We start from the raw sequence: 23455 nt of genomic DNA on the forward strand, positions 1-23455 counted from the left end.
AATTTTTCCGAGAGAATTTTTTTTATACAGTAACTCTGCAAATAGCATTTCTATAATTCTCGGATTTAATATGTATTTTGACTAACGTAATATATATTTTGACTAACAGCAGCAATTGAGGCTACATATTGGATTGTAATAATGGAATAGGCAAATGTTATTTAAGATGAAACAGTTAGGATTCACCTTAACTATCTACATAATATATATACATATATATATATATATATATATATATATATGTGTGTGTGTGTGTGTGTGTGTAGTTAAAAAAGTAAATAAAGTTGGAAAAGCACAGAAGTATGCTTTCGAGAATGTTTAATATTTTTTTACAGTGAGTCATTTAAAATATAACCGGTTATCAAATATTGAAAAGAATTTTTGGGGAAACCAAAGTGGAAAAAAATTAGGGGTTCACGGTTTGTTCTAAGATCATAGATATAGAATGTTAACTCACTAAATATATTTTCCCCTTTGACTTCCCAAAAATTCTTTTTAATATTTGATGTGATTGACACATCGAAACCAGTTATATTTTAAATCACTCACTATAACAAAAGTATTAAACATTCTCTAAAATTTACTTCTGTGCCTTTTCCAACTTTATTTAATTTATTAACAATAAATTTTTGAAAATGTGTGTGTGCGTGCGTGTGTGTGCATGAGTGGATCTATGTATATCTGTGTCTATTTATGAGAATTCATGAGCTACAATGAAAGGGCAATAAGATCAACACAGCAGATATTTAGATTGAACATCTGTAAGTCAATATCTACTTGGAAAAGGAAACTAAAGCCGTAAAAAAAAAGAAAAAAAAAAAGAAGAAAACAGGAAAAACCAATCCCGAGATTTTTGTATACGTTTGCACAGTAGAATCATTGTTTGACTGCGGAGCCCATCAAAGAATAAGCGAAATACTGAATGAATAACTGGAAAAGAAATAGCTCTTAACCACCACCTGGTCAGTCAGCAATGGAGAGCACTGGTCGACTCTGTGCATGATGACATATCTGGGATCTCTGGGACCTCTGGGACCCTAACCTGGAAGGATCCCAACCCCATCAAGTAGGAGCATGAAGCAATCAAACAAGCCAGAGGGGTTATTTAACACTGTAATTTTGGACAGGGAGGTTTACTTCGATTTAGAAGATTACTCCATTTCAAAAGTGGAAGATTATTTCGATTTGAAAGAGGAAGATATTATGCCGGCCCTATATAAAGTGAGCATACCCACAACATCATGCTCTGGTGGATTTCCGAAACTCCCTTAAAAGCATGCACTATGGTTCTAGCAAGCCACATCAGATACCTTTCGAAGGCTTCCTTGCAAATTCTTCCCAAGTTGCAAAAGTCGATAATGAATGAAATTATTCAAGCAGTTAGTAAATAAAAAGTCCTCTACATATTGATCACATCTTGTATTAATATATGAGTAGAATATGCTTCGTTGAGGAAGTCATATAATACCAAAAAGAGGTCTATTTGGCTGTATAGACGAGATCAACTCCACACTGCATAGTTTATTTTTCGATTAACTATACTCATTGGAGTTATCGTTCTTGTTTGTTGGTATTTGATTTCAAACATTCCTAATGAGTGAGTAGATGCACGAAGAATGGTGAAAATAAACAAGGACCAGATCAAATATGTTTGAGAGATTTTTGAACTAGTAAAAGGCTTTTCACTGTAGCTTTTCTCGGATAAAAAAATTATCGCTTGAGACAAAAAGCTAAAAGTACCATTGTCAGCACAGGGCTTCCCTGTCTAGATCTGATGAAAACTAGGAGTTCGGAATGCATGCATCCATCAGTCCCATAGGGGGCTCCTGAACTGACAATAGTGTTTTTACATCTTTTTGTCGCAAGTGAAATTTTTTTTCTCCATGACACGAAAGTGAAAGCTTTTTACAGGTTCAAATATTCCCCAAAACTTGTTTTGAACTGGTCTTAAGTTTATTCTTAACGAATATTTTTCCTACCAATAGCATGAAAAATCGCAGTTAATAGAAGTCTTTCAAATTACTATTTTATATACGTGACACTCGATTGTATCTGAGCATCCACACGCCTCACCCCTACATACGTATATGTATGTATGTCTGCAAATATACATATACATGATGCATCGCTGTTCCAGAGTTTGAATACGAATTTAGAATCTGGTAGAGGCACCACAGATGTGATCTTTAGTGACAGAGAGTTGCAAGAGAAGTGCACAGAGCAGAGACTTCCCCTATACAAAGTTTTCGTTGATATAACGAAAGTCTTTGACATGGTGGCTAGAAATGCACTGATAAGAAAATCTTGGAAAAGTTGAGACTCCCTCATCACCTAAGTTTGTTGACTTGTTTGTTCATCTACACACTTGTATGAAGTCCTACTTATTTCAAGTGGTGCTCTGTCGAACATGATCCACCTGGACAATGGTATTAAACAAAAGGATATATCTGCACCATTAATGATCTCGCCACTTTGTTCACTCTAGTCCAGGAGGCAACATGCTTAATCTAAATCGTTTCAAAGATAACTCAAAGATCTCTATAAGTCATATTCACAATTTATTGTATGTTGACAACTGTGCACTTGAAGCTCATTCTGAGTAAGTTATTCAGAAAATAATAAATCTCTTCTTCAGTATCTCTTCTGTTTTGGGACTTACAATAACCTGAACAAAAGTAAGGTAATGTTTGCTCCTGCTCCAGGGAAGACCTTTGTGAAATTGTAGGGATGGATAACTAAATTCCAAAATCAACTTCAGGGTTCAAAAGCTTTCAGTAGCTTTTGGGACTTTGGAAAAACAAATTTGGCCAGACAGGAACTTGAAACTATTCACCAAGCTTTGCATCTGTGATGCTTACATCATTACATCTCTGCTTTACTCATCTGGGGCATGGACCCTGTAATGATGACGTTTCAAAATATTTGAGAGACTTCATCAAAAGTATCGAAGATATATATAAGACATTAGTTGAAAATCTTCCACACTTGAGACGGAAATGCGGATAAAGGCGGACTGTTTTAGTACGAAAATCTTGCTCCATCAAGTACCATATACGATAAGTCGGACATGCAATCCATCTTGTTGATTTAGGCTTTCAAAGAGATTACTTTATGAAGGATTAGTTCTTGGAAAGTGCCTCTAGCACAAACAGAGAGAGAGGGGGAGGGGGAGAGTGAGGAGGGAGTGAGAGAGAGAGAGAGAGCCTGTGACATCAGAATAAAACAATCTCAAGTCCTGAAACATCAGTGCCGTTCATTGGGAATATGTTGCACTGAATAGAAGGAAAATAGACGACTATAACTAAGAAAAGTAGTCACCAATTTGAGAAAATTCAAATTTCCCATCCAACAAGGAAATGTAATGCTTGAAAACAAGAACATTATTAAAGCTCTATGTAGTAGAGGGGCAAGAGATATCCTCGCTTGCACAGTCTATCGCTGCATTATAATTTCAAAAGCCGGGTTTGTCATCCATAACAGGCTACATATCAGAGACCAGCATGGGATGCTTATATCCATACAGTTCCAATAATCTCAGCAGAGCACTAGTGTCCTTTATGTCCAAAAAACGTGCTCAACTACTGCAGGATTGAAAATCAATTTTGAACGAATGCACAAGGGTGGGGCTGTTGTTGCAGTGATTCTTAACGTATTTATGTGCTACATTTGACACGGAAAACTTTAAACAAAATCAAGGTTAGGTGTTACAGGCATATATATATATATATATATATATATATATGCGCGTTCGCACACATACACACACTGTTAACATGCATCCCTGTATATTCATACATATGAATAATAATATAGATTTAATCAAAAGATTAAAAGTGGTACTTAAAATGTTTGTGGCACCAGAAATTGGTAGGGTAAAAACCAAAAACAAAGTCAAGAGATTTGGTGAATCAAATTTGAAGAAAAGCAACAAAAATGTATTAGGTTATAGCAGTACGTACGTTTCGTACAAACTTCATTTATTTATGTAGTGAGAACACCACATAAGATGTGTAATGAAAATGTACTCCTCAGCTGCATAATGGAAGCTCTAGACTGTTGATTAACAGCCCAGTCAAGATTGTATTCTCTTCATCTCCTACTCTTGTATTTGCACACATTTACAAAATGACTTTCTGAAATGAACTACCATTATGCAGCTGAGGAGTACATTTTCATTGCACATCTTATGTGGTGTTCTCACTACATAAATAAATGAAGTTTGTACGAAACGTACGTACTGCTATAACCTAATACATTTTTGTTGCTTTTCTTCAAATATTCATACATATACAGGTATTTGTGTGCAAGTGTGCGTGTTTGTGTGCATGTGTGCGTGCGTGCATACATGTGTGTGTGCATGTATGAAAATGCAAATACTGCAGGTTGTTACATACAAGCTCTATTCCAGAAATTTTAAAACTTTTTCAGGAGAGACATTTATTAATTTCAAAGAAGTTCAAAATTCTACTCTCCTTGAAAGTAGGATCCTCTGACTTAAATGCATTTGTTGTAGCACTCCAGCCACTTTCTAAAAGCCCCATGCAAGTCCTTCAAAGTGAAGGTGCCCAGGACGCTTGTCACAGCCTCCTTCATTTCAATATCTTCAAAACGATTGCATCTCAGGTTCTACTTCAGCTTGGGAACAAATTAAAAGGAAATGGAACAAGGTCTGGACTACAAGGATGGTGACGGACAGTTTTAATGCCCATCTGTGTCAAGTAGTTGGTTACCAGGATGGAATTGCGAACTGGTGCAGGTGTTACTAATCTGAGTTGAAGAGCTCTGGCCTTTTGCAACGGAATCTACTTCTTAATTGTCCCAAGTCCTCCACAAAGTACTCTTTGTTGACTGTCTGGCTAGAGGGAACCCAATAGATGTACATGACGCCCTTACCGTCGTAAAATGAGCTTCCCGGCAGGCTTCTTTGCCAGGCTCATTATAGCGGCCAGCTGGTAGAAAGGTTAGCACGCCGGGCGAAATGCTTAGCGATATTTCGTCTGTCTTAACGTTCTGAGTTCAAATTCCGCCGAGGTCGACTTTGTCTTTCATCCTTTCGGGGTCGATAAATTAAGTACCAGTTGCATACTGGGGTCGATCTAATCGACTGGCCCCTACCCCCAAAATTTAGGGCCTTGCGCCTAAAGTAGAAAAGAATCGTTTGCGCGCCGGACGAAATGCTTAGCGGTATTTCGCCTGTCGTTATGTTCTGAGTTCAAATTCCGCCGAGGTCGACTTTGCCCTTCATCCCCTCAGGATCGATAAATTAAGTACCAGTGAAACACAGGTCGATGTAATCGACCAGTCTCCTCCCACCAAATTTCAGGTCATGTGACTATAGTAGAAAGGATTATAGCTGCGTAAAACAGATGCTCGGCACATTCAAATTAATCTGCTAGCACTCTGGAGTATTTCATCAGTTTCTGTAGCGTTTTTGTCCTGCATAGCAAGCTTCCAAATTGTTTTCATGTCCTGACTGCATTCTGCAAACTCACAAGCTGTAACACACAGTGGTTAGTAAAGTGTGTTTAAAGTGCTGTTACGGCCGCATCCTGCAATCTCGAATAACAAAAGTTGGCAGGCCAGCTTATTAGATATATAGTAATAATATACTAAAATTACGATTATCTTGGAGTCATAGCCATCTGTCCTAAAAAGAAGTCTCAAAACTTCTGGAATGCACACATAATTTAGTGATTTGAAAAATTTCAATGAACTGCGATCTTCTATGCAATATTTGTGCATGTATGTATAAGTATGAATGCATGCATGAATGCACGCATGTATGTATGTATGTATGTATGTATGTATGTATGTACGTATGTATGTATGTATGTATGTATGTATGTATAGGTGGCTTTTAAGCTAGTTTATAGTTTTTAAGCAACTGACACTGAATGGGAAGATCTGCAAACAGATCTCTGATTCGTTTTGGAAAATTTGTTGCAATTACTTCCTCTAGAGTCATATCTCAATGATGATTATATTCGTGGCAAAAAAATCATGTAAAAAAAATCACCGAAAAAATCGCAGTAATGGAAACATAGGAATCCAAAATTTCAGGATTGCAGGTCCGGATTCGGTCCGGAATGTTTTTAATTTACTCACGGAGTTAGCCTAATTGCAAAATGGTATGATATGTTGAGCTACGGCCTCTAGGAGTAAAGTTTTTAAAAATGTGACACTGACATTCACATTTATTATATTATATAGCTGGCAGAATCGTTAGCACGCCGGGCGAAATGCTTAGCAGTATTTCGTCTGTCGTGAGTTTACTGGTCGGACGTGTTATTACTCGCTGCGATTTTTTTAATATAACGCCACTATTTTTTGGTGGGCGTTGCTGAGATGGAGAAAATGAAGACGTATGCAGCAGCGACAGGGAGTCGAGCTTCCGTCGTCCTAGGCCTGCTGAAGCAATATGAAATACATTGGAATGAAGACATGGCTGAGAAAATTGAAAAACATAAAGAAATGATAAAGGAGGGGCCAAACGTAAAGTTGACCCCATCAGAGGAGGAAAAGACGAAAATGGAAATTGGAGTCGTGGAATATAAATCCTTTTCAAGGAAAAATAAAAGAATAGAGAGTGCAACGAAGGAGGAGGTGGAGGAGTGTTTGAAGGAATTGCAAGAAGATGTGTCGTTTTTTACAAGAGGCAAGACATACGCGTCTGTAGAAATAACATTTGTATCGGAGGAGGCAGCAAAGAAATACGCCAATAAAACACTAGCCAAAGGAAATTGGATGCTCTTTCCCAATAAGTTGGGTAGACGTCCAACGTGGATTAGAGTGGGTAGGATCCCACCGAAAATAGAGTTGGAATGGGTAATGGCAGCAGTTTTTCCTGGAAGAGAAGGAGAAGATGTAAGGATAATTATGATAAGCAGAACCCAACAAATAAATTGCTGGGGGTATGGATTGAATGTGCTTTTTATAGCAAGTCAGAAAGTTTATAGTGACATACCGGAGACACTGGAGCTGCCTAACGAGGACAAACTGGACATAATGTTGGAGGGGAGACCTCCAAAGTGCTACGAATGTGGTAAAAGAGGTCACATTAGAAGAAGGTGCCCAGAAATAATGGAAAACAAAGAAATGGAAACGCAAGAAGGCGTGATAGAGGAGAAGAAACAGTCACAGGAAGAGGAGCAGATAGCTGATTTTGAGGAAGCTAAATCAAGGAAGAGAGAAAGGAGGAGTTCATCGCCGAAAGTCGAACAAGGGAAAGAATGAAAATCACAGGATCAAGTGGGATCACTGAGGAAAGAAGATAATAGCAGCAGAACATTACCACAGAACCATACAGTGTCACAATCGCACAGACAGACAGATACACAGATGCATAAACACACAGACATACATACACTGGGAAGCGAAGAAGATAACGCAGAGTTACAGAAACCTAAAAGCACAGAACCTGAAAACACAGACACACAAACACAACATGCAAACTTACAGTCACACAAACACGCAGAACCACAGACAGATAAACACACAGATATACAGTCACAAAGAAATATAGAACAGACGCATGGTAGTACAGAATCACAAAAACAAAAAAGAACAGACATACAGACGCAGAAGGTACATAGGAACGGCATATATTTGATGTCATATCGATACACACAAAAAATAGAGAAGAAGATATCCAAAATAAAAGACATTGTCAAAGTGGACCTCTCGGACCGTTGCGATAAGGAGGCGAGATGGATTTTAATAGAAAAAGAAAAGTATAAAAAATTAAAAGAGGCTTTCCCAACAGATATAAACCCACTGGGGCCCGAGGTGAATTTCGAACCCAGCACTCCAGTGGTGAACTACGAGGAAATAAAAGATTATATAAAATGGTGAGTAGTTTTATTTTGGATAAATTATTGAGATAATTTTCAAAAGAACTATCGAAGACTGTGAAAGGAACTATTAAGAACTGTTGAAATAATTGAAATAACGCGGCCGCCCCGGGGTGGGGCTGGGGTGGCCGTCCCATCATCATTGTTTAATTTCATTGTTCCATTCTATCATGTGTTAATTGTCCCCGCATGTGTGTATTGTCCCATCTGTGTTTAGCCCCTTGTCGGTAATAAAGAAATTGGTATTTCGTCTGTTTTTAGGTTTTAAGTTTGAATTCCGCCGCGGTCGACTTTGCCTTTCATCCTTTAGGGGTCGATCAAATTAGTACCAGTTACGTACTAGGGTCAATATAATTGACTTAATCACTTCTCCCAAAATATGAGGCCTTATGCTTCCAGTGGAAAGGATTTATTAAAGTTGAAAAAGTGTGAGACACTGACAGTCACATTTATTGTATTAGATATGTTTAATTTTGAAGAAACTTTATTTCAATTAAAGTATATTTTATAGATACAGGGGTTGGACAAAATAATAGAAACACCTTAAAATTTCAAACAAATTCATTTTAATATGGGGTAGGACCGCCTTTGGCAGTAATTACGGCTTGAATTCTACGAGATATGGACTCGTACAAAGTTTGAATTGTTTCCAAAGGAAATTTTGTTCATTCTTCTGCTAAAACAGTCTCCAGTTCTGAGAACGAATCAAATTGAGCTGGCGTGTATGAAGTGAAAGCCTAAAAGAAGGAACATGGGAGATGGACACAAGAGGTGTTGGCGGTCGGCAGCATGTGTGCATGTATGTATGCATATATGTATGTGTACACGTATGCATGTATGTATAAATGCATCATGTTGGCCATGTATGGTGTACCTATTATATGCGCAGGCCTTGGTTGGGTGTCTTTCCTTAGGAAAACTAGTAGTTATCCGCATGAACAAGTCTCCCCTTAACCCGTCTCAGCGTCACTTTACTTAAAGGCTGATATAACTGGGCACATGTATCTTCGCCGTATGAATGCAAATCTACCGGCACAGACACCCCAAAGCATCTCATCCACCAACACACCACCCAAGATTGGTAACTTGTTTTTACCAACTCCGAAAGAATTAAAATTAAAGTTGATTGCGGCTAAATTCGAACTCCGAGCGTAAAGAGTTCGAAGAGATGCCGCGAGACATTCTGCACCCCTACCTCTCTCTGTCTGTCTGTTTTTTTGCCAGTCTGCCTGCCTGCTTGTCTGTCAGCCTGTCTGCCTGCCTGCCTGTCTGCCTGTCTTTTTGCCTGTCTGCCTACCTGCTTTTCTGTCAGTCTGTCTGCCTGCCTGCCTGCCTGCCTGTCTGTCTGTCTGTCTGTCTGTCTATCTGCCTGCTTGTCTGTCTGTCTTTTTGTCTGTCTGCCTGTCTGCCTGCCCGTTTATCTCTCAGCCTGTCTACCTGCCTGCCTGTCTGTCTGCCTGCCTGTCTGCCTGCCTGTTTGCCTGTCTGTCTGTCTTTATGCCTGTCTGCCTGACTGCCTGCCTGCTTGTCTGTAAGCCTGTCTGCCTGCCTGATTGCCTGTCTGGCTGTCTTTTTGCCTGTCTGCCTGCTTGTCTGTCTGTCTGTATGTATGTATATGTCTGTATGTACGCTTCTGTGCGCGCGCGCGCGTACCTGCCTGAGTGTATACATGTACACACAAGGTGAAGTACCTTTTTACTCAACAATAAGTTTAAGGTGCACCAACATCAGAGTCAACAGCACCATTGAGAAAAGTGTTAACAGACAAAAGAATATAAAATAACTATTGTGTTGTTGCTGTTGTTATTGTGTAACCCCATCCCTCCCTCCACGCTGAAACCACTAAAGAAAAGCCGTCACTGTCCATTTTATGTTCAAACATAATTATTTAACGCGTCCGTCCTTATTTAAGAAGCTAGAGTTTAATTATGATGGCTATTTGGTTGTTATTTCTAGTGTGTCGAGTGACCACTTAAAGGATTTGCCCTCTTGATATATTTGTAATAGGATTTTAAACAATATAAGCATTGAAAGTGTGACAACACTCCTCAATTTAAGAGCATTGTAATAACACTCCTCAAACTCACTTGTTGAGGTAATGGTAGTAGTAGTAGTAGTGGTGGCAGCAACAGCAGCAACAGAAGCAGCAGCAGCAGCAGTTCTAGTTATTGTTGTTGTCAGTTTGCCTCAAGACATGATTTTATTTTATTTTCATGAATATTGAACCTCAGACTAGCTCATCAAATGGAATGGCATTGTGTTACTTGAGGAAAATTTGGCTGCTATTTCAGCATTATTGGTTACTTTGAATTTCAGAATTTTCTCAGTTGCCTTTCTGGGGGGGGGGGGGGGGGGGGGGGGGGGAAAAAAAAAAAAAAAAAAAAGAAATCATTAAAACTTATCATTTTTAGCACCATTAAAAGGCAAGCTGGCAGAGTCGTTAACACGCCAGGGAAAGTGCTTAGCGACATTTCGTTCGTCTTTACTTTCTAAGTTCAAATTCCGCCGAGATCAACTTTTCCTTTCATCGTTTCGGGAGTCAATAAAATAAGTACGAGTTGAGTAATAGGGTCGATGTAATCGACTATCTCCCTCCCCTGAAATTGCTGGCCTTGTGCCAAAATTTGAAACCAATAATTTTTTACACCACGACAAATGTAATTTTAATTAATTAAACATTTCTGCGTATTTCTTTTCCATTATAGGCACAAGACCTGAAGTTTGGGGGAGGTGGATTGTCGATTACATCGACCCCAGTACTCAACTGATACTTAATTTATCAACTTCGAAAGGATGAAAGGTAAAGTCGACCTCGGCGGAATTTGAACTCAGAACGTAGCGACGAGCGAAATACCGCTAAGCATTTCGTCTAGCGTGCTAACAACTCTGCCAGCTCTCCGCCTTACTATTACTGATAATAATCCTTTCTACTTCTATGGGGGCCACACTTTTAAGCCTTGGCTTATACGACTGGGAAGGGGTGGATAATTTAAGTGTTGTACCGCTTGGTACGCACTCCATCGATATGAGGTATAGGCCAGCGTGTAGCGCAAGTGTACCAACTGTTTCTTCACCTCTTACTCTGTTTTTAGTATCAGGTTTACTGTTCCATACACTGGTCTCTTCTGATATAGCAGTCCTCTAGCCATCAACGGAAAAGGCCTTTAGAAATCTGCCTCTGGTGCATGATGAACTCCTTTTTGCTATTCAACGGTATGTCACCGTCTCCTAAATCAGGGATGCACAACCTTTATCGTGTAAAGGGTAAATCGTGAATTCAATCACTTAAGGCGGGCCGCAAAGGATATCATATAATTTAGATAATCAAGAAACATACAAAAGCAATAGTATAGAAAAGGTTAACGAAGACATGAAAGAAACTAATATAAGGAGATATAATAGTAAAAGTTAAATACTGTAGGCAACGCTAATTCAAACGGATTTGCAAGCCCACAAAATATTCGTTGGGAATCAAAGACAGTTACCTCTCCTGATCAAACATTCTAGAAAATTCCAGAAAATTCTAGGCGAACGTGATTAACCCTACCTGTGCTAAAGTACTACGCATAACTTCAAAGTAACACGCAGGAGATCGCTAGTAGAACATCGCCTATTTAAGCGGCATTCCCGCTTAAACCAGCCTCTCTTCTCTAACCGCTTCTTCTAGACACAACAAGGTCCACAACGACCTAGAGAGATGAATTCGATATCTGATTTCCTACCAATAGCTCAATATGGTATTCTACGTCTAGTGCCCGTGGAAAGTAAATCTTGTAGCTTGATTTATTTCTATTTTCTCAAAGTCATCATGGAACATGGTAAGTTGTTCAAAACCTTTCTTCTTCCCAGAAATCTTTATTGAACATTGTATACTCACTGTACGCATTCATTTATCACATGTTGAAATAGAATCTTGAACATGAATCTATTCACACAGGATGAGTATTATTGTCTTTTATTGCACAGAGGTATTTAATGGTTATTGGGTTAATGATTCAGTCCAATTATTTAAGTGCTGACGTTTTTATCAGCGACTTCCCACGCTAAAATACTATTATGTGCGTTTTCAGTGTGTGATTGTGGTTCAAGCAGTTCGCTAAGTTAATTTTCAGTAATTTATTAAAACGAGAACGTCACAAATCTGCAGAATATGGTGGAGTTCAGACTAGAAAAGAGCAGTAGCATCAGCAGCAGTTACGATAACACTTGCTTCTGATTAACGCATGAGACCAGCAGTTTTAGTGTGGAGGGGCTAAGCAGATACCATTGGTATTTCTACTTGATAAGTACTTTATTTTATTCACCACCCCAACCCCTACCCAGAAGGATGTTAGGCAAAGCTTATGTAGGTGGAATTTGAATTTAGAACGTAAAGATTCGGAACAAATAATGTAGAGCGTTTTGTCTGACGTGCTAACGATTTTGTCTATTCACCGCCCCTAGTAATCAGGTTGATCATCATCATCATGATCAGGATGATAATAATGGTTTCAAATTTTGGCACAAGACCAGCAATTTCGGGGGGAGGGGATAAGTCAGTTAAATTGACCCCAGTGATTAACTGGTACTTATCTTATTGACCCCCAATGGGATGAAAGGCAAAGTCAACCTCGGTGGAATTTGAACTCAGAATATAACGATGGACGAAATGCTGCTAAGCATTTTGTCCAGCTTGATAACGACTCTACCAGCTCGCCAACTTCCTTAATAATAATAACAATAATAATAATAATAATAATAATAATAATATTAAGAAGAAGAATAGGCACACAGAGCTGCGCTCGGTAGTGAAGTGAAAGCACGTTATAAAAATAAAACTACTGAATAATAATAATAATAATAATAATAATAATGATAATAATAATAATAATAATGCTTTCCAATTGATGTATCAATACCAGCAGATGACAACGTTTCTCTAAAAGAAATGGAAAAACTTTCAAAATACAAAGACCTGGAAATAGAGATAACTCGAATGTGGAATCTAAAAACAGAAACAATTCCTATCATCGTAGGTGCCTTAGGTATAATAAAAAAATATTCAGACAAATACATAACAAAAATAGCAGGACTTACAAATATATATACCATACAGAAAATTGCACTACTGGGTACTGCACACATTCTACGCAAAACACTTTCAATACAGTAAACATAAAAGCACCACAGCAAACCACAGCACATACCCAAGGCGCACAGAGCTGCGCTCGGTAGTGAAGTGAAAGCACGTTATAAAAATAAAACTACTGAACAACAACAACAACAACAACAACAATAATAATAATAATGGTGGTGGTAGTGGTGGTAGTAGTAGTAGTAGTAGTAGTAGTAATTTTAACACAAGCATAAGGTCTAACATTTGTGTGGATATTATAGAACTTGATTGGTATTTCTTTTAACGACTTCGGTAAAATGAAAGAGTGGTGACCCTAATTGAATTTGAACTCAAAACGTAAAGGTACGTTACTAATTCGTAATCCTTCTTTTATATCTTGTTTCTTCTTCACAGTAAAACAAGCAACACATTTGACCCACGTCGGTTTAAATTGAATGAGGAAAGAATCAAACACCATTTACGCCAAGATGCGTCAAAGAAAGAGACAAAAAGTAGTAAATGTAATATTCCTGACCCAAAGAACAGCAGCAATTCTTTATCAAACAGCAAAAGTAACAACAAAGAATATAGGCGACAGTACTGCGCTAAGTCTTTATCAAACAGCATCAATTCTTCCACAGTTAGTTTAGAATCGACTCCAATCATCTCGAAGCAAATGGTTGAAAGAGGAACCATGGCTTGTATGCCACACTTATACACTATTTCTATGGAGAAATCTCAAGCGAGACGAAAGGACCATATCATATTAAAGGACAAGAATGGGCATTGCGTTGGTTATGCTATACCTGTAAGTATAATTATATACCACAGTATATACAGCTCCCTGTAAGACCACAATATAATTATGTAGTTGTTTCGGTCAATCAGTATATATTACCAGTACTTATAGGGAAAAGGAAAAAAAGTTCATGCTGTTCTAGGCAGAATTCTTATTTTTTTATTGCCCACAAGGGGCTAAACATAGAGGGGACAAACAAGGTCAGACAAATGGATTTAGTCGAATACATCGACCCAGTGCGTAACTGGTACTTAATTTATCGACCCCGAAAGGATGAAAGGCAAAGTTGACCATGGCGGAAATTGAACTCAGAACGTAACGGAAGACGAAATACCGCTAAGCATTTCGCCCAGGGTGCTAACGTTTCTGCCAGCTTGCCGTTCAAGGCAGATTTCTATCGATATTTCACTCCCAAGATGCTGCTCAATCTGATGCTATATAGTAGAAGACATGTATCCAATGTACCACACTGCACAGTAGGATTGAACCCAGATTCATATGACTGCAAAATGGATTTAACCATACTCATGTTTCTAGCTGTATTTTAACCTTATTCGTCCAGTATCGTTGTAATGGTGACAGAAATTGGTTGCCGAATTGTGGTCAACACTAACTTTTATCGTCCGGGTATTGATAACATAATCATAGAAATAGTGCTAATTCGATCGCGATTTATACCTTAAAAACAGGCCATTTAATAAAAATAATAATAAGTATTTTTTTAATTTTTTTTTTTACTTGCTAACCCTAGAGGAATGGACAGTGCAAGCGCTTTAGACGTTGAGATTTATGCTATTAATGTTCTTCTGGAACTTTTCTAATTTAATAATTGCTGGAAAGATATAAACATGAAAGAAGGGAAGAAAGACTGGATAGAGTGGTTAGTGTGGGACCTGGGGCGAAGTTAGACACAACAAGGGTGATGAGAGGAAGGGAGAAAAGTAGGTTGAGAATATCAGAGTGGAGGTGGTATGGACCGAGCCAGCGAAAATATAATGATATTTATGGAGTTCTGCAAATAGTATATTTTATTTCTTTCACTTGTCAAACTTATCATATAAATCGCAGATTAAGATTACTAGAATCTGTCTGTCTATATGTCTGTCTCTGTCTCTCTGTTTCTTTCTCTTTCTCCCTTTCATATTAATAATAAACTGAATGATTACGACATCCGTAAGAAATGCTTTTATTATATACCTGTCTTTACCTTTTTCCTTCTTTAAAGTTGATAATTTAATTTAATCTAATGCAATACTAAATAGGCCCTAGATTCATGACCACATCGTACTGATGAAATCCAAACAGATTTGAAATAACAGTTAAATAAGAATGTTAAGGATTCTATGATTAAAAAATAAAAGGCAGAAAATTTGATCCAATAAATGCACGAATATATTTTATTTATTTTACTTCACCAACGAAAAAATAATATATATATATATATATAATAAATGGAGAAAAACGCATATAATCAATAAGTTCCTTTAATTCCTACATATGTTTCAAAAATTATATGCACTCTACTCCAAAGAAGTTGTTTATTGTGTCCAAAAATTAATACTACCTAATCTTATTGAAGTTTTCTCCTTTGCATATTGTTTTATATTTTAAACACCGTCTACAGGAAGTTTATTTTACTAATTGCTTGGATAATATCACTTTGTCAAAGATTTTCAACTCTCTACATTAAATATGTGAAACCCTAATTTATATCTGTTATGTTGAAAGGTCGACACTATATTCTTTGATATAATTATACTGTTAATACTGGTGATAAAATTCAGTACAAAAATTCAAAATCAATTATTGCCTTTCTCGTTAGCTAGACACAAGGAAATGGGTTGCTGAGTCACGTGATGAGCAAGAAAGGAGCAGCAGTATGTCTTCGATGATACCATATGGCCAAAATAACACTGATAAACACGAACAACAAGTATTAATATTCTCTTTTTATTTCTTTATTTCTCCTTGTATGTATGAACATATGCATATATGTGTGCATATTGTTGTTGGCATTCCGTCGCTTACGACGTCGAGGGTTCCAGTTGATCCGATCAACGGAATAGCCTGCTCGTGAAATTAACGTGCAAGTGGCTGAGCACTCCACAGACACGTGTACCCTTAACGTAGTTCTCGGGGATATTCAGCGTGACACAGAGTGACAAGGCTGACCCTTTGAATTACAGGCACAACAGAAACAGGAAGTAAGAGTGAGAGAAAGTTGTGGTGGACGAGTACAGCCTCGTGGAGCTTTAGGTGTGGTGTTTTCGCTCAATAAACACTTACAGCGCCCACTCTGGGAATCGAAACCGCGATCCTATGACCGCGAGTCCGCTGCCCTAACCACTGGGCCATTACGCCTCCGTGTGCATATATGCATCCATGTATCAATGTTTTATATATCATACTAGTAAACGTACCCTCCCCCCAGTCCATTGGATGGTTTGTATAGGTGAAGAGCGCTAACTTGGATGGTGTTAAGTTGTGGAGATGTTTGGTGAATGTATGGGGTTGTTACTTTTAGTTAGGGCATTAAAGATTCCTGAGACGTTAAAACTATTGACTGTTTCTTCTAAATAAGGAAAATTGATTGATAGTGAATCTTAACGCAGTGAACCTTTTCAAAATTGTCATGAGGCCAATATATGCAACTTCCAGTGGAACTGGACATCATAATTAGCCTTAAACTTTTTGCATTCAAACACTTTCACATTAGGATAAGCACAATGTACTCTTCCTTAATACATGCATCATGTTGACACCTATATGTCAGACTGAACACTGTTTTATTTCCAAAGTGAATATTGCAAGTAATATTTAAGCAATAAACAGTTCTTTGGTTTTTGCATTTGACGACTGTTGCTTTACGTATTTTCTTTCGATTTTCACTGGCGTAGTGGTAGAACTATGGGATAAGTAACATTAGTTTCGAATAAAAATATAAATGGAAGTTTTAGTCATCCGATGGACAGGCAGACAGAAACTGCTACTCAATAAAGGCGCAAGAATGTATTGGGAAGTCTCTCTTCTTTCAAAAACCAACACAAAAAGAGTTGCAACTCGGGGGTGAGAAAATACAATGTGCAATAAAATAACATAAGGCATGTTCTTTGCAAATCAATTTTATCACAAAAATTGAACGATACCGTTAATTTTTTAAAGTTGGATGAGAAATGTTACGCAAGGTTTTAGATGTAACCCACCCAAATTTTTCATGTTTTATAAGCAATCAATTAGTCTTTTCTATTTTCAATTGAATTTTGTTGAGAATATTTCAGAAAATTGAGTAATCACCAGTTATTTATTTTCACTTAAAGTAACTACCTTTTCCTAGTAGTTTTTCATGTCAGCTGGTTTATTGCACAAAAAAAAACAGCCGTAAGAACACATTTGACCACGAATGCACGTGGTTGATTACAGTTGATTAAAGTTAGAGTGATATTGATTTTTTTTAACCGCTTACAAACGTGTGAAAGTGCAGAAATGAATACAGCTGTTCGTTGTCAAATATTTAAATCAAGATGGGACTGTATTTACAAATAGCAAGCTTTATTTACATATATCTGTCATTTAAATCGGAAAACATAGAAATGAATTGTTTAGAACGTCGGTTAATGAACAGGATGGCGGAGGAAACAGGACAAAAAGATTACAAAAATAGCAATTCTCACTTTAAAACCGACAATTTTGAAAATCTTTTTAGATTACGGAATGCCCCGCACTCTCATGTATCCCTGTTTAAAATTTCAGGGCGATCGGATGAACAATGCTCGAGTTATAAGCGCACAAAAAACAGATAGACAGAACCGGAGTTATATATTATATTATATTATATACTAGCATAAATACCCGGCTTTGCCCGGGTTAAAGAGAATAATGAAATCTAAAAACGCCGTCTAGACTACGCAACCCTCAACTGTTAGTAGCTACGATACCATATTTCTACATTAATAACTCTCCAATCCATGCCAGCATGGAACATAGACATTAAGTGGAATGCCAGTGTCTCATCTAGGAGGGCCTTGAAATCAATGTTACCAACTGGGGACTATGTGTGTCGTAGTGATAATAAAAAGACCCAAAGGAGGTCTGCAACGAAATAATTTTACTCAACACTTTGCTAGTGAATCAGTGGAGGCAAAGATGCGTCTCATTTACTTGACAATTTATGCACCACATTGCAGAAATTACAATGTAAGTATATCTGAAAGAGTAGTCTTACACTGTTGTACCGTTGAATTACAAATAATGCTCATCTGTTATGTTCGGGTTAAAATTTCATCAACATCAAAAATATATGAATTTTCATGGGAGTTATGGCCGTTATACATAGAATATAATTTCCAAATTTCATAAAGATCTGTTCAGTGCTTTTGACGTAGTTTTGGATAAGAAAACAAATGACTAATGTGTGTGTTTGTGTGCATGTGTTTGTGTGTGATGGGTGTATATATGTATAGATATCTGTATGCATGTATATATATGTATATATGTGTACATATTACATGTACATCTATATATATATACATCTACACATGTGTATACATATACATGTATGCATATAGATCTATATCTATATATATATATCTATGCATATACGTGTACATATACATGTATATGTATACATATACATCTCTTTCTCTCTCTTTCTCTCTTTCTCTCTCTCTCTGAAAGTATCTGTCATTACAGTATTGAAATGTGATTGTTTCAGTTAGTAGAATAGTTTCATTTTTAAAGTGAAAGTATTTGACATGAGTGTTTTTGTTTCACTTTTGACACGTAATACTTAAATAGTGGAGGAGATATTATGTTGCCGTAGGCTCGAACTCTGCAAGAAGTTAACATTTTTTTGACTAAAACACAACTGGAACCCTAAATAAGGCATCTGTAAAATTTGAATGAAATTGGTTGCGTAGTTCTCGAGTTTTAGGGATTCACACACACAGACAGACAGACAGACAGACACACATTCTCATTTTTATATATAGAGATTATGCGTGAGTGAGTGTGTGCGAACGATTGCATGTTAACTTTTTTATCAGGAAAATGTTGACAGTGACGTCGAAGTTTAGGTTTGTTCGCCGTCATCAGACTCTGGTTTACTTTGGTTCTTTCAGGATTTTAGCAGGTTTTTTTCATATGGTAGGTGGTGTAATGAGAATGAGAATTACATAAGTTGTAGGTAGACAGAGGAAGTGGTTGCGTAAAGAAGAGGAATAGAGAAGGAAAGGAAGAAAATATGTGTTTGTAGAGTATGGATTAAAAGAAATATACAGTGGAGACAGTTATTCTGGTTTGATGCTGCATCCATTTTAGTACGCCAAGGACCGAATTGTGCATATGCTGTCATGTTGCACCCTCAAATCCTCGAGTCCATCAAGCTGCTTTCGTCCCCTCGTAACTTAGAACATGCGCCTTAGTTACAATACAACCTTCATCCTTAGCGTTGAAGAAGTAGTTGAGGACCACTCTCACCATGAGAATGTGTTGAGATATCTTTCCTAAGCGTCTCTTTTAAGTTTCCCTCTATTTCATTTCTTTTTATCGCTATGGCTTTACTAAACCTGATTGATTCTACTCTAATCATCCGTTTCGGGGCAAATCATCACTTGTTGTTGACGACAGACCCCGCCAACGCCCACTTAACCAATTTGCTAATCTGGTCTCTGTAAGTACATCTGCCGGGAGTGATGCGTTCAGTTTCCATTGACAGGGTCCCTGCCTGCAAAATCTAGCTAGGTTGGCCGTGTAGAAATTGTAGTTTATTCTAGCCAACGATTTAAAAAAGTGGACAACCTATACTATCCTGATCTACTAGTCCATCTAGATATGACCCACATGAGCTGATGAGATGCATCCATATCCGCATTGGCACACTCGGAAACATCTGAGCAGGTTTGCAAGGCTTTTGCACTTCCCACTCATGTCAGCTAGCCTCACACATCTCAAACGGATATCCAAGATAGTTTTCTAGTCACTTAAAATTGTGATGTTCCCAGGAAAAGTTCCAGACATCTGAAGAAATCCAGCTGTCCTGATTCTGTCGGAGCATAAACAGTCACTAGTCGGAATGCACCCTCTTCACACTCAGGACCAACTTTCTAGGTCCAAGAAGATGATCTGTAGCATGAGATCCAAACCTTTCCAAAATAATACTACAGTTGTCTCTGCTATTCCCGGTCAACGTGGAGATAAATATACCCCGTATCCACCGAACATGGGAATAAGGGCTTGTGCATCGGAAAATCTGGTCTCGCTGATAAGCAATACATCCTTGAAGCTGTTCAGCAGGTGGCCCGGTTTCCAAGGACTCCAGACCACATGCATTCACACTGTCATTCTAAGTGTAGTGATGTTGGATGAGAGAGAAAGAGAATGAAAATAAACATTTACTCTATTTCTGTGGAGGAACAGGTGTTTTGTCCTTCATGTTAGATGTGCGTATTTACACAAAGAGTTCTTTATATGGTCTATTGTTTGTTATTAAATTCTCCCTGACAATTTGTTTAGGGCATTTACTTTTTAAAGTGTTGTATATGTGTTGCAAAATTGGATAATTTTTACGTGTAATGGGATGTATTTATCGCGTGTGATACTAGTATTTTCATGTATGTGTTCCACTATTGTTTCATTGTTTGTATTTATGGCAGTGTAGTTAATGTCTTATTTTTATTCATGTTGAGAGATGTTTCCTGACTGTTGGTGTGTTTGTGCTTCTGATGGCACTCGTGGTGGTGATGGGTATAATAGTGTTGATAGTGTTGTTAGGAGTAATGTTGATGCATCGTCCCCTAGTTATTTGCATCTTGCCTTTCTTATTGCTTGCCGTTTGGTGTCCTCCTCATCACCTTCACTACATGACATATCTGAGTGCTGTGAGTCAGGGAGGGTTATGGTGTTGTTTTGTTGATATGGGTGTTGTTGTTTTGGGGGTTTCTGTTGTTTTTACTTCTGCTGCCAGTAATGTTGTTTTAGTTGTTTCCATTCTTGCTGTAGCTGTATTAAATGATGCAGTCGCTGTTGTTGACGACTGCCTCTGTTGGCGTTGTTGTTGCTGCAGCTGCTGTTGTCGTGGGTGTGGTGGCGGTGACGGCAGAAGAGGTGGTTTCCATTCTTTCCTTTGCTGTGGGCAGAAAGCCTTAACGTAGTTTGTGTCATCACACAAATGATACCCTAACTTTCTGTCTTCGACAGCTGAGTGTAATTTTGTACCGTCTGCTAGATTAATCAGAAGCAGGATGGCTTCCATACTCTGGTGACCCGTTTGGATTAGTAGTTCTATCCCCTGCCCCGACCAATTATTGTTTCTACAGCCTCTGGATTGGTTTTCTCCTTTACATCGAAGTGGGCCACTGACACCAACTAATAAATTATTTCTGAGTACACGTTGACTATTTTTATTAAAACCTACAGGCAGGGTAAATCAGTATTTGACTTCGTCACTCGTTAGGCTGGTGGCGGAGTGTTTTCTGGATATCCTCTGTAATGAGTCTGCTGTTCCGAACTTCTTTCCTCTGGCTATTCATGTTCTTGTGCTCCAGATTGGTCTGAAGCACTTTTCAGTATATTGGCATGTAGCTTGTTCTTTTTTTTTAAAGCGTTTTGTTGCCATAGTTTCCTATGACTGCTCGAAAATAGATTTGTTGTTGGATGGATCTTGGTATACAGAGTGCCACATTTTGGCCACATTTCTTTAATATACTTTACATACTTTTTAGTTCATTTAAGTCAATAAGTATTTCTTTGCTCATTCGATCCATTGTATCGACGAAACTGCTAATGCTAGATTTGCATTTTTTTTTTTGTATAGGATAAATAAAATGTTACGACATCAATGTCTTTCTTTCTTGAGTGTTTTTGCTATACATATAAAGAAAAATGGGTACACCTCGGAATCAAAACTAGAAAGTATAACTAGCTCACTTCCAGGAAGCATGATTGTTACCATGTTTTTTTTTTCTTACCTGCTTTAAGATTTAAGTCCTTGTATCTGACATATGAAATCTGTATGCTCGCTATTTATTACATGTTGTTTAAATATTCACCCAACAGATTTTGAAAACCAGGCACACTACCAACTTAACATCATCATATACAGACCATGGCCCTCATAGGCTGAAACCAACGGTGCTTTATATTCACAGTAATATTCATCAAAAAAATATCAGAAATTCTAGCATGAACCCTAATACAAGACACCGTAAAGGTGTAACTAAAGAGTATACTTTTAACCAAGGATGGGGTATTTTACCTCAGGCCAAGAAGCTGACTGGATGGATTCCTCACACACATCCTATTCGTAATAACAATACAAGCACTCAGTAGACATACTTATTTATAAATATAATGCCTGATTGCTTGTGTTCAAATTGATTTACCTACCTACCTATCTACCAATCTAACTACCTACTTACATACATACACAAGTTCATACCTAATACTCTGTTGCTTACGACTACGAGAGTTCCAGCTGATCCAATCAACAAAACAGGCTGCTCGTGAAATTAATGTGCAAGTGGCTGAGCACTCCACAGATCAGTGTGACACAGAATCTTACAAGGCTGGCCCTTCGAATTACAGGTATAACTCGCTTTTGCTAGCTGAGTGGACTGGAGCAATGTGAAATAAAGTGTCTTGCTCAAGGACACAAAGCGCTGCCAGTAACCGAACTCATGACTTTATGATATCCTAACCCTTAGCCACACACCTGCATACATACATACATACATACATACATACGCATGCATGCATGCACACACACACACACAGTGCATAAATTACTAGTACATAAGAAACTGGCTTTTTACCATCCAGGTATCAAATTCGAGTCATGCTTGATTGTTTTATTTTTATTTACTTATTTCTAGCATCGATAGATCCACTGGAGACAGGTGTTCAAATCAAACAACTTATAGGAAAGGAACCTATCATTGTCTCAAGGTTCAAGTCAACACCTTGAAATGGCAGATGTTTTTGCTTTTGTCACATATCTTTCATTGATAGTCTTCAAAACATGTAGCTCATGCTCTGCACATCTCCTAATTATGTTCCAAACCCTAATTATGTTCTCAATTTTTGTATTTGAAAGTTTTTGTATTTCTTCTGAAATAAAATTCACAAAATTTTAATGACTTTTTTTTTTTTTTGAACGGTGAATCTTGAATCAGATAATGCTATAAATAAGAATGTAAATATTGGTTTTAAAAATATTTGGATAGAAAAAAGTTGAAGGCTGCCCATGGGACTTGAACTGACATTTTTTTTTTTTGGGTTTTATTATTTGAAGGAATGAGAAATACCAGTTGTAATCATCATCATCATCACCATCGTTTAACATCCGCTTTCCATGCTAGCATGGGTTGGACGATTTGACTGAGGACTGGTGAAATCAGATGGCTACACCAGGCTCCAATCTGATCTGGCAGACTTTCTACAGCTGGATGCCCTTCCTAACGCCAACCACTCAGAGAGTGTAGTGGGTGCTTTTACGTGTCACCGGCACGAAGGCCAGTCAGGAGGTACTGGCAACGGCCACGCTCAAAATGGTGTATTTTACGTGCCACCTGCACAGGAGCCAGTCCAGCGGCACTGGCACCATCTCGCTCGAATGTCTTTACACGTACCACTGGCACAAGTGCAAGGAAGGTGATGCTGGGCACAGGTGCCATCACGATTTCGCTTCGCTTGCCCCAACAGGTCCCGAGTTTCGTG

At 38.0% G+C, this 23455-nt stretch overlaps 1 protein-coding gene across 4 annotated transcripts in view; it reads left to right on the forward strand.

Moving 5' to 3' along the window:
- LOC106871419 (uncharacterized) overlaps nt 1-22872 on the forward strand; it is a 47888-nt gene extending 25016 nt beyond the window's left edge. For 3 of the 4 annotated variants that reach the window (XM_014917855.2, XM_014917856.3, XM_052972025.2), the window contains exons 4-6: nt 13360-13753; nt 15567-15677; nt 21797-22872. In XM_014917855.2, coding sequence (XP_014773341.1) covers nt 13360-13753; nt 15567-15677; nt 21797-22069 — 778 coding nt within the window. In that variant the 3' untranslated portion in view covers nt 22070-22872. The remainder of the gene's footprint in view (nt 1-13359; nt 13754-15566; nt 15678-21796) is intronic. The other variant, XM_052972027.2, reaches the window with a different exon arrangement.
- The last annotated feature ends 583 nt before the right edge of the window (nt 22873-23455 follow it).

The sequence above is a fragment of the Octopus bimaculoides genome, chromosome 1 (assembly GCF_046866305.1).
Source record: "Octopus bimaculoides isolate indiv1 chromosome 1, ASM4686630v1, whole genome shotgun sequence".
Taxonomy (NCBI): Eukaryota; Metazoa; Mollusca; class Cephalopoda; order Octopoda; family Octopodidae; genus Octopus; species Octopus bimaculoides.